At 44.5% G+C, this 11,609-nt stretch overlaps 1 protein-coding gene across 1 annotated transcript in view; it reads right to left on the minus strand.

Moving 5' to 3' along the window:
- Window positions 1–455: 455 nt before the first annotated feature.
- The window catches only part of RPS24 (ribosomal protein S24), a 229,950-nt gene continuing 218,796 nt past the window's right edge, over window positions 456–11,609 (minus strand). The window contains exon 5 of the mRNA XM_083364290.1: window positions 456–465. Within this exon, the coding sequence (XP_083220416.1) occupies window positions 463–465 (3 nt within the window). The 3' untranslated portion in view covers window positions 456–462. The remainder of the gene's footprint in view (window positions 466–11,609) is intronic.

The raw sequence follows: 11,609 nt of genomic DNA on the forward strand, positions 1-11,609 counted from the left end.
TGGACCAAACAGATCGAAGAGCCAAGTTTTCAGGTCCCGGCGAAATGAGCGAAGGTCGGGGGCAGTTCTGTGGGCAGTTGGTTCCATAGGGCAGGTGCACCCACAGAGAACGCCCTTCCCCTGGGAATAACCCGCCGGCATTCATTAACTGGCGGTACCCTGAGAAGGCCCTCCCTGTGGGGGCGCACAGGATGATGGGAAGATGATGCCGGCAGCAGGTGTTCCCTTAGATAGTCCGGACCCAAGCCATTTAGAGCTTTATAGGTCATTACCAGCACCTTGAATCTCACCCGGAGGGCAACTGGAAGCCAATGTATATTAGTAAATTATTATTATTAAATATTAGTAAGTTGAGACATGGCAAATGACTTTGCTCCAGCTGTGGGGGTGCAGTAGTTAGAATGCAGCACTGCAGGCTACTTCTGCTGACTGCCGGCTGTCGGCAGTTCGATTCTCACTGGCTCAAGGTTGACTCAGCCTTCCATCCTTCCGAGGTAGGTAAAAGGAGGACCCAGATTGTTGGAGGCAAGAGGCTGACTCGGTAAACTGCTTAGAGAGGGACGAAAAAGCACCACAACGCAGTATATAAATCTTAAGTGCTATTGCTATCGCTATCGATTCATCCTTCCATCCTTTCAAGGTCAGTAAAAGGAGGACCCAGATTGTTGGGGGGTGAGATGCTGACTTTGTAAACTGTGTAGAGAGGGCTGTAAAGCACTGTGAAGCGGTATACAAGTCTAAGTGCTACTGCTCTTGACTCAGCCTTCCATCCTTCTGAGGTCGGTAAAATAAGGACTCAGATAGTTGGGGGCCACATGCTGACTCTGTAAACTGCTTAGAGAGGGCTGTTAAGCAGTATATAAATCTAAGCGCTATTGCTAGTGCTATTTTGGCTGGACAAGCAGTGGCCTTCTGGATAAAGTGGGCTTGCAACTCATCCAACCAGTTAGCCTTCAGCTGCTGGTTAAAAATATGGGGAGTTATGGCCTGTTACACCTGCTTTTTTGTTGCTGCTTAGAGTAGAGACATACATCTTCCTCTTCAGGTGGTGGGTTTACGTAGGTATGCAGTAGTGCTATATCTAAAAAGTCCAGCTAAGAGACATTATGTAAGGCTGATCTGGGAGGCTAACCAGAGTTAGCCTTGGTTATTCCTTGGATAAGGGACCATCCAACGTTGTAGATTAGAGAAATTCAGAAAGAATCCCAGAAGAAATAAATAGCGCACCACTTTTGTATTATGCCAGGAACCCCACAAAAAAGGCATTAGCCTTTGAACTACCATGTCAGCAATGGATAACCCTGAATGGAATCCATACCTCACATGGCATCTGTTGGGACTCACTGCATAAATGGGGCATAGTATCCTCCCCTGAGTGTGACTCCAAGGTCCCATGTCAAACTGAATAGAATAGAATAGAATAGAATAGAATAGAATAGAATAGAATAGAATAGAATAGAATAGAATAGAATAGAATAGAATAGAATAGAATAGAATAGAATAGAATAGAATAGAATAGAATAGAATAGAATAGAATAGAATCTGGAAGGGACCTTGGAGGTCTTCTAGTCCAACCCCCTGCTCAAGCAGGAGAACCTATACCATCTCAGATAAGTGACTGTCCAGTCTCTTCTTAAAAACCTCCAGTGTTGGAGCGCCCATGATTTCTGGAGGCAAAGCTGTTCCACTGGTTAATTGTCCTCACTGTCAGGAAGTTTCTCCTTAATTCCAGGTTGCTTCTCTCTTTGGTCAGTTTCCAACCATTGTTTCTTGTCCTGCCTTCTGGTGCTTTGGGGAATAATTTGACCCCCTCTTCTTTGTGGCAGCCTCTCAAATACTGGAACACTGTAGGACGAGATGTTCCTAGACCCCTCTTTCGAACCAGCGGCCCTCTCTGTCCAAAATGTGGACTTTGCTGTCTTTGAACCTTCAAGACAAAGCTTTTGAACCTCAAAACGTACCACATTTATATTGTTTTGCTTCTTCTCCAGGACTCCATTTGAGGAATTTCTTGTGATATTTTTTCAGAGTGAAGTAGAGGGGTGGGGGAGCCAAGGTCGCACTAACTCATTGATGGTGATGGAGGCAAGATGATTGATTCCGGCTAAGGAACAGCTGCCAGCATGCCTTAGTTTTTGTGTGTGAGAGAGAAAGAAGGAGAGAGGAAGGGAGTATGGGAGAAAAACTGAAGAAGGAAGTAAGAATATTTCCTGCCTGGCTACTGAAGCAAACTCTGCCTTGGTAGGTACTTGCCCTGCTAAAATGCCTACATTGAACATGAACAATTCAGGCAGAATGGGTACTCACAAGCATTTGTTACAAGTTGTCTGTGCAAAATACAAAGGAGAGTAAGGAAAGAAGAAGGTAAAAGACCAACCACATGGCACACCCATCAAAAACATTTCAGAAGCAGTAAGACGCAGCTTCCAAAATCCACAAGTGGGCATTGCACACTGCCCAAGAGGCTACCATGTGAGGGCAAATTATGCACTGTAAAAATTGCTTGGAGGTGGGAGATACTTCCAATGTACTCTACTGGATCCCCTGCATGGATTGCCACTGTGACTATGTAGGACAAACGGGGAGGAAGCTAACCACCAGACTGCAAGAACACAAGCAAGTGGTCACACAAAGAGACCTGAACTCATTGGTAGCTTTCACACTGCAATGAACAAGCTACTAATTCAATTTCAATTTGCAGCTACTAAGATTGTTGGACAAGCAGGGACAACAACAGCCGGGGAAATGATTGAAGCCTGGAAAACGGGCCCCTGATCAGTCAACAGGAATGCTGATTTACCACCAGCTTATCAAGTACTTAGAAGGTGAGGACTGGGCAGTACAAGGAAATGACAGCCAACGACTTAATAGCCAGTCATCAACATCCCAACCAACTACTAAAAGGCCATACGCAACCAGGCACCATATTAATACCGCAAACAGAGCAGCCCAAAGCACACACTCTGCTAGAGAGAAGTTCCCTAAGGGTGGGCTTCCGAAAGCTTGGAAAACTAAATCTCTGGTCCCGCTGCACCGACCCATATTGGATCCTGCATCATTATCTTGGGGACACGTAGATTCACCTTGGTTTGTCAGTGGTCTCTTCCTTGAAATTTATTCTTTCAAACCTTAACATTTTATGTTTATGTTTTATGTTAAGAGCTAATATTTAAGAACTAAAAATGTTCCTTACTAACTCCTGACTCTCTTCTATAGAGCAAATTTATAAATACAATACACTACATACATACATACATACATACATACATACATACATACATACATACAATACTAGCAACCTCCCCAAATTTGAGTTCTAGTCAGGAAAAAACCAGAATAGAAATCTTAACAATGACGATAATGCAATCTGGGTCGCTCACTTCCCTCTGGCAGAGTTGCCCGAGGATGGGCTTCCAGCGTGAACCTCTGGTCCCGGTGGAATGACCCAGATTGGATCCTGTGTAACATTAACCTGAGTCACGTAGATTCGCCTTCCTTCGTGAAAATGGCTACAGGTTGAACGAGCTGAATCATTGCATGGAGAGAACAACTACAGTTTCAAAAGGAGAGAAGATTTGTGTTCTCTGCCAACAGGAAAGGCTTTATTTTTCCGTGGCGGCCATTTTATAGAAGCGGAGAGTGTGTGGTGACAATACCTTGTGCTGAACTTGAAATTCCTGTAAACTGCAGCTTTTTTCGCTCCCTCCCTGCTCCTAGCCCCTAAGGTGGAGAAAGATTCAAAACCGATTAGGTAGCTTTGGAAAGCGAGGTAGCTGGCAGAGCTGTGATATATGAATTACAACTGGGCAACATGGAAAAATTCATTATTTGAAGCAGAGATCCAATTTCACCGGGGGCTTTGATAAGTGGAGTCTCTATACTCATGCCTCAAGGTCAAAAATATGTCCCTGTTGGGTAAAGACAGTCTCACGGGCCAGAGTGTTGAGGTCCTTGGTTTCATGATTTTCTGTCTCTTTGTCAGAATCTCTTTATCTGGGGAGGAAAAAAAATCTGTAAAAGAAGTGTCATCCTGCTCTAATATCTTTTCCCCACCGCCACCCCCTGATTGAACTCAGCTTTGTTGATGACAAGAAGGTGAACTGTGAAACGTCTGGAGAATTTATTTTAGTTTCCCCAGTCCAGAACATCTTACATGAAACAGAGAAAATGTGATACTTAGGATTAGTCTAATCATTGAAATAAAAAAAAAGCTTTCTATAACTATCTAAGGAATTGCTTGTGCGGACCGGTTGCTGGCGTGCCACGGCCTGGTACTGGTCCACAGACCAGGTATTGGGGACCCCTGCCCTAGAGCAGCTGCAGCCCCCAACTTTTTTGGCACCAGGGACCGGTTCCATGGAGAAAGGTTTTGCCATGGACCAGAGGGGATGTGGTTCCATGTGCTGCCTGCATCCTGCAAATGGGACTTTACTTGTTCGTGTGGCATGCTGTGGACCAGTGCTGATCCGCAGACTGGGGGCTGGGGACCCCTGCCCTAGAAAACGTCAATCCTCTCTTTCTGTGACAACCCCTCAAGTCTTAGAAGACAGTTACCCTGCAACCTGCTAAGATACTTTTGAACACGTGCGAACAATGGTTTGGAATATACTTTTTTGGAAGATTCTCTTTTTGTCAGTCCTTGGGAGCAGGAAGACACACACACACACACACACACACACACACACACACATTTCTTTTCTGGAAACGCAGCCCGAGAAAAATAGCTTGCGAGTCCTCGGTTTCAAGAGGTAAACCCGCTCACTTGCCATAAAGCTTCCACAATAAACCGAGTGGGCTTGGCTTTCAATTATGTAAGCATCGCCAGCCAAGTCAGCTTGCAGATACATTATTTATAGCAAAGAGCTGAATGCACGGCTGCACGAACGGTGCCTTTGCATTAATAAACCCAATTGCAAATCTTAAAACAAATCGGAGGCAGAAAAATTGAAGCCAGACTCCCAGCTTCAGTGTGCAGTAAAGGCCACTGCAGTTTTGGCTAAAGGGATTTGTCGTCTTTTTTTTTTTTTCCCCACGTCACCCTCTAGTTGTGTTGAAATAATGACTCTTTTTTTTTTCCTTTTCCTTTCTTCTTGCTTTATCAGTTCTTGGCTGTCGCAGAGCTGTGCGTATCCCTACCACAGGGAGAGAGGACTATCAAATGTCTCTGGTTTTAATGCAAATATCAAGTCTTCCCTTCTTCGGATTAATGTCCTGGATCTGAAGCGAGTTTGAAAATAGGACTGGGCTTCGTTTCAGGTTCCCCCCCCCTTTTTTTCTGTTTTGCCTAGAGAGATCAATCAAGGAGGAAAAAGTCATGCAAACAGTGAGGAATGAAACATTAGAGGACAGATCACCCCACCGGATCTTCTTGGCTTACGTGTATGTTTAATCAATAACAAAATAACAGTGTTGGAAGGGACCTTGGAGGTCTTCCAGTCCAACCCCCTGCTCAGGCAGGAAACCCTATACCATTTCAGACAAATGGCTGTCCAGTCTCTTCTTAGAAACTTCCAGTGTTGGAGCCTTCAGAGCTTCTGGAGGCAAGGAGTTCCACTGGTTAATTGTTCTCACTGTCAGGAAGTTTCTCCTTAGTTCTAGGTTGCTTCTCTCCTTGATGAGTTTCCATCCGTTGCTTCTTGTCCTGCCTTCTGGTGCTTTGGGGAATAGCTTGACTCCCTCTTCTTTGGGGCAGCCCCTGAGATATTGGAAGACTGAGTATATATGCAAGGTGAGGAATAAGGGTTTGGGGACCTGACCATGTGGAAGAATATTGAAGGCTGAGTCACGGCGACAGGACTTATTTTTGTTAGTTTGAGACATTTTGTTGCTGAGGGAGTCAAGCTCTTCTCCAAAGCACCCGACGGCAGGACAAGGAGCAATGGATGGAAACTCATCAAGGACAGAAGAAGAATCCAAGGGCACCATGATGGTCCTCTTGGATTCTGGAGCTAAAGAAGGATCTGAAGCACTAGTGTCTACACTAGCCTGGACCCATTGAGCAGGATGAGTCTCTCACTTTTGGATCTCGAACGTCCTGATGAGATTCCTACACGTTCAGACAGACCAACGCCCACCTTCACCAGAGGATGTGGTAAGAACTGCGTTCCTGCAGACTGGGCATAGGAAATTGAAGGTTCAATTGAGATTGTGGAATTCCAGCAGATCCTACGTTGGAAAAGGTGTTCCTGAGCTCAGCAATTAGACTGCAGCAAGGGAACTGAATTTTAAGCGGCCTCTGATTAGAAGATTGAAAGTAGCCAATTAGGGAGAAAGTTCTGTTCTGAATGGTTGCCATTGTCTAAACCAAGGGTAGGCAACCTTGGCTCTTTTATGACTGGTGGACTTCAACTCCCAGAATTCCTGAGCCAGCCATGCTGAGGGGAAAGGGAGAGTTTCCAAGCTGAGCCATGCTGGTTCAGGAATTCTGGGAGTTGAAGTCCACCAGTCATGAGGGGGCCATAGATTCCCCCATGCTGGCTCAGGAATTCTGGGAGTTGAAGTCCACCAGTCATAAAAGAGCCAAGGTGGCCTACCCCTGGTCTAAAGTGAAAAAAGATGACTTATTCAATTTGTGTCTCACCTTCCATTGTACCTGCCTTCAGTTTCAGACGTATGTCTTTCAACTGAAAGGGCCACGGTTAAGCGAAGAGACGAGTGGGCAGCCCCCCCCCCAAACAAAATGCCTTTATCCAAGGAAATTTGGTCACCGGGATTTGGCATTAGTTCTTTCTTTAAAACATGTGAGGGCCTAAACTGGTACAGAAATTTGTAGGTCAAGCCCTGCTTACAACGCTCCTGGTGTGTGTAAACAAATATGCCCTCCAGGCATCTTCCTTCTTCTCCCCATACACTTATTCTCGAATTCTTTCCCTTTTCTCATAAAGATGGGCACAGCGTCTTTAGTTTTCTTGGCGTTTGGCCGAAATACTCTACATTCAAGGTAGCATTATAAATATCATCTCCCCCCCCCCCGCCACAAAGAGATTAATGAGGTTGTAAGGATAATCTTGCTTAATCTACGGAAGAGCTTTTTTTTAAAAAAAAAAAAAAGGCGATGCAATCTTTTCCTACCACTTGCTTGTTTGTAATGCACCGTGATTTGCATGGCTGCTCTTGCATTGTGGTTAAAATGTATGTGTAGTAGTAGAAAACAATGAAGCATGTAGTAGTATACTATCTGTCAGGCACAAGAAATCAGGAAACAAGCACCTGAAGGCAGGACAAGAAGCAACGGATGGAAACTCATCAAGGAGAGACGCCACCTGGAACTAAGGAAAAGTTTCCTAACAGTGAGAACAATTAACCAGTGGAACGGCTTGCCACCAGAAGTTGTGGATGCTCCATCATCGAAGGTTTTTTAAGAAGAGATTGGACAGTCAATTGTGTGAAATGGTATAGGGTTTCCTGCTGGAGCAAGGAGTTAGACTAGAAGATCTCCGCGATCCCTTCCCAGTCCGTTGTTCTATATTGTCTGCAAAGTTTGTTTTCAAAGAGGGCATGTGGAAGAATTGTCCACAATTGGTCCAGATTTCAAGAAACCAGCTCAAGGTTGTCAGCCCATCCAAGGTCTAAGTTCCAAAAGTAGAATTACATACATGAATCGCAGGAGAGCCAGATGTTGATTCCAGCAAAGAGAACCGTGGTAATGAGTATATTTTTTTTAATGGGCTGCAGCCAGCTGTCACTAATCAGAATGTTTACTCTGCTGCTTGGCAAGTAACCAAATAGATTTGCTTTGGTTTGTTCTACTTCCTACTCGTCTGCTATTGGGGCTGGGATGCCCTATGTCAGACATGTCAAACACAAGGCCCGGGGGCCGGATCCGGCCCGCAAAGTGGTTTTATGTGGCCCGCGAAGCCATCCTGGAAACAGTGAGGGAACGGCCCCCACTGCCTTGGCCCTGGCCCAGAGACCCTCCTCCTGCCAGAGACCCTCAGATCTGTCCCACTCCTGCCCAGGCCCCCATAGGCACCCTTGATGCGAACGATGTAGAGCTGGCCACGCCCACCCAGTAGGCCACGCCCACCCTGGCCATACCCACCCGGCCCCTTGAGGGCAACCGCAATGCTGATGCGGCCCTCAGTGAAATTGAGTTTGACACCCCTGCCCTATGTCATCCTCACCTGTCAGGTCCAGGCGCTCACGTGATGCTTATGATTGATCCGTCTCAGGTAACATCCGCCTTTCTCCTTCCCAAAGCTGATATCCCACACGTTCAGCAGGGGCAACCTCAGACGCAGCATCTGAATCTAAATGCTGGGCCAACACAAGTTGCCTTCTTTGTGTTGTGCGTGGAGTGGATTCAGTCACCATCAATACAAAGATGCAGTAGAATTATCAACACTTAGAAGAGGTCTGTCTTCTAGGATGCGTTCCTTCTCAGGTCTCTGGATGTGGCTTTTTCAACAGGAGGAATAGTTCTCTTTGCCAAGGCGGAGAGTCTGTCTTATTTCAGCATCCCTAGTGTGGAAGAAAAAGATCTTTATTACTATTGTGTATCTCACAATGAAATTAAGTGCTGTCCACAGTGCACACTACGGAAATCGTGGGTGCTCTATCACTGGAGATTTTTTAAAAGAGGCTAGACACTCACCTGTCTGAGATGGTATAGGTTCTCCTGCTTGAGCAGGGGGCTGGACTAGGAAGACCTCCAAGGCCCCTTCCAGCTCTATTCTATTCTGTTCTGTTCTGTTCTACTCTACTCTACTCTACTCTACTCTACTCTACTCTACTCTACTCTACTCTACTCTACTCTATTCTATTCTATTCTACTCTGTTCTGTTCTGTTCTGTTCTGTTCTACTCTACTCTACTCTACTCTACTCTATTCTACTCTGTTCTGTTCTGTTCTACTCTTCTCTACTCTACTCTATTCTATTCTATTCTATTCTATTCTATTCTACTCTGTTCTGTTCTGTTCTGTTCTGTTCTGTTCTACTCTACTCTACTCTACTCTACTCTACTCTATTCTACTCTGTTCTGTTCTGTTCTACTCTTCTCTACTCTACTCTTCTCTACTCTACTCTACTCTACTCTACTCTACTCTACTCTACTCTACTCTATTCTATTCTATTCTATTCTATTCTATTCCACACACAACTAAAAACCACAAGTAAAAACATACATTATATGCACACATCCTTCACACTCTATTCACCTTTGTGCTGCCCCTAATATTGCACTTCAATGTTGCACTATACAGTAGTATTTAATATGGTTACAGCTCTGGAATTAAAAACTATTTTTCAGATTATTTGTCTTTGTTTTTATTATCTCTTACTGTCTGCCAGATGGTAGTAGTTCCAAAAAGAAACATCCAGGATGTGATGAATCTTTAAGAATGTTTTGAGCTAAGACAGCAGGAACTTTACAGTTCGTCGGGGGTGGGGGTGGGGGGTGGGGGTGGGAAGAGGAGAGGGCAGTCAATAATCCTCTGGGCGATGATGATGATCCTCTGGAGTGCTTTCCTATCTGCTACTGTGCAGTTGGCAAACTACACACAAATGCAATAGGTTAGAAGCAACGGTAGAAGGTCACCACCATAGAGTCAAGGCTGCTTGACAAGGAACTTGTGAAGTTCTTCCAGATGATGGTGCACAGGTGACACGACCCCCATTTCAGCTCTATTGCACCATCCCTAAGGCTGTGAGGCTCTGACCTTGCCAGTCCTGTTGTATTTTGATTAGGAAATGCCACCTCAGCCCAGGGCCCGACCCTTTACAATTAGCACCATCTTGCTGCTCATGGCTTCAAGAGGCAATTTGCACTCCAGTCGGTGAGACTTCTTACTATCTTCTGAGCTGGAGTTCTTGGAATCCCATCAGAACAGCTTGCATTTCAAGAGAGAGAGGGAGTTAGAACACAATGAGAAGTTCCCGCCATACAACTAAGAAGCTTTCAAGATTTTTCAATGCATTTGACTTGGCTTTTAATAATCCATCTTCCTTTGCTGAGTTTCTCCTCAAACTATTTCTGGCATCTCCACCTCCTCCTCCTCCTCCTCTTCCTCCTCCTCCTCCTCCTCCTCCTCCTCCTCCTCCTCCTCCTCCTTCTCCTCCTCCTCTATCTCCTCCTCCTTCACCACCTTTTGTCCAACTGAAATTCGCTACCTACATACAGCCTGGCAATTTCATTCTGAGCAGAATCTTGGCAACTAGGAAGCGAAAAAGGCCTTTGGACTTCATGACTTCTTGCATGGAGTTGGCGGGGGGGGGAGAAAGAGGAGGGGGGGACCAGAAAAAGAGATTTTTTTTCTAATCCCAAACGTAGCTGAAATGCTTCGAAACTGGGTGGATTCAAAACCAAGGGAAATCAGGATGGGACATACGCATCCTAAGCAATAACTAACCGGAAAAGCTGAAACGACGCCAGAAAAAAAAAAGTCAAAACTTAGCAGCTGGAAAAGAGCCAAGGAAAGAAGGTGACAGTGGGTGGAGGAGGAAAAAAAACAAAAAAAAAACAAACCCCAGACAGAATGGCAGACAACATATCCTGGTTTAGGAAATGAGTCTCAGCAGGGATCTAAAGCATTTAAATCAGTCTCTAGTTTTCTCCTCTTTTATTTTTTATTTTTTTATTTCCTTGTGATGTTCCTTCCAGCCTCCCTCCCCATCTGCCTACATAACTGAGTTGCATTCTTACTCTCTTAGTTCACAACGGTGCAACCAAAGTTCATTGGGAGGTTTTTGTGTGCCAAACAGGGTCCTTGGGGAATTTATTTCCTGACGGTGGTGCCGTGTGTCTCTCCACCGGAGCTGAGCAGCAGTTCAATCTGGGATTTAAAGGGGCGCTTAGTCGCCGAGGAGAAAGGGAATCACGCAGCAAATGGGGAAGACAGGTATTTATTCATTCCGTTCGATCATTTATTTATTTATTTATTTGAGACTCTTTTTTTTAGCCACCTACTCGCTGACAGTGACTCTAAGCTGCTTATAGATAATAAACACACAATGCCAAAAAAAAATCTAAAGTTAAATAAATTATTATTATTATTATTATTATTATTATTATTATTATTATTATTATTATTAATTATTATTATATATTATTATTATATATAATAATAATAATAATAATAATTAATAATAATAATAATAATAATAATAATAATAATAATAATAAAATCATGGGAACATAGGGTGGAAAAAGTTGTCAAGAATGAGAGAGTGAAGATCTTGTGGGACTTCCGAATACAGACAGATCGCCATTTGGAACACAACACGCCGGATATCGCAGTCGTAGAGAACCGAAGCGTACAGCTGATTGATATCGCTGAACCAGGAGATGCCAGAGTCGAAGAAAAAGAACTGGGGAAAATGACGAAATACCGCAACCTGGCTATCGAAACTGCGCGATTATGGATGAAACACGTAACAGTGATCCCCATTGTCATCGGGCCCCTGGGAACTATGTCCAAATACATCAAGAAATTGCAGCTTCCTGCAATAACTCCAGCAAAGCGACAAAAAAACTGCTACTTTTGGCTGATGACCAAGAGTCAAAGCCAATCATCACCATTTTCAAGTTGAGCGGCACGGTTTGCAAGATTGCATTTTTAATGTACAGCGACCCTTTACATAGCCATTGTAGCCTGGAATTTTTTTTTAGGGG

The sequence above is a fragment of the Vipera ursinii genome (assembly GCF_947247035.1).
Source record: "Vipera ursinii genome assembly, chromosome: 5".
In the NCBI taxonomy this organism is placed as follows: Eukaryota; Metazoa; Chordata; class Lepidosauria; order Squamata; family Viperidae; genus Vipera; species Vipera ursinii.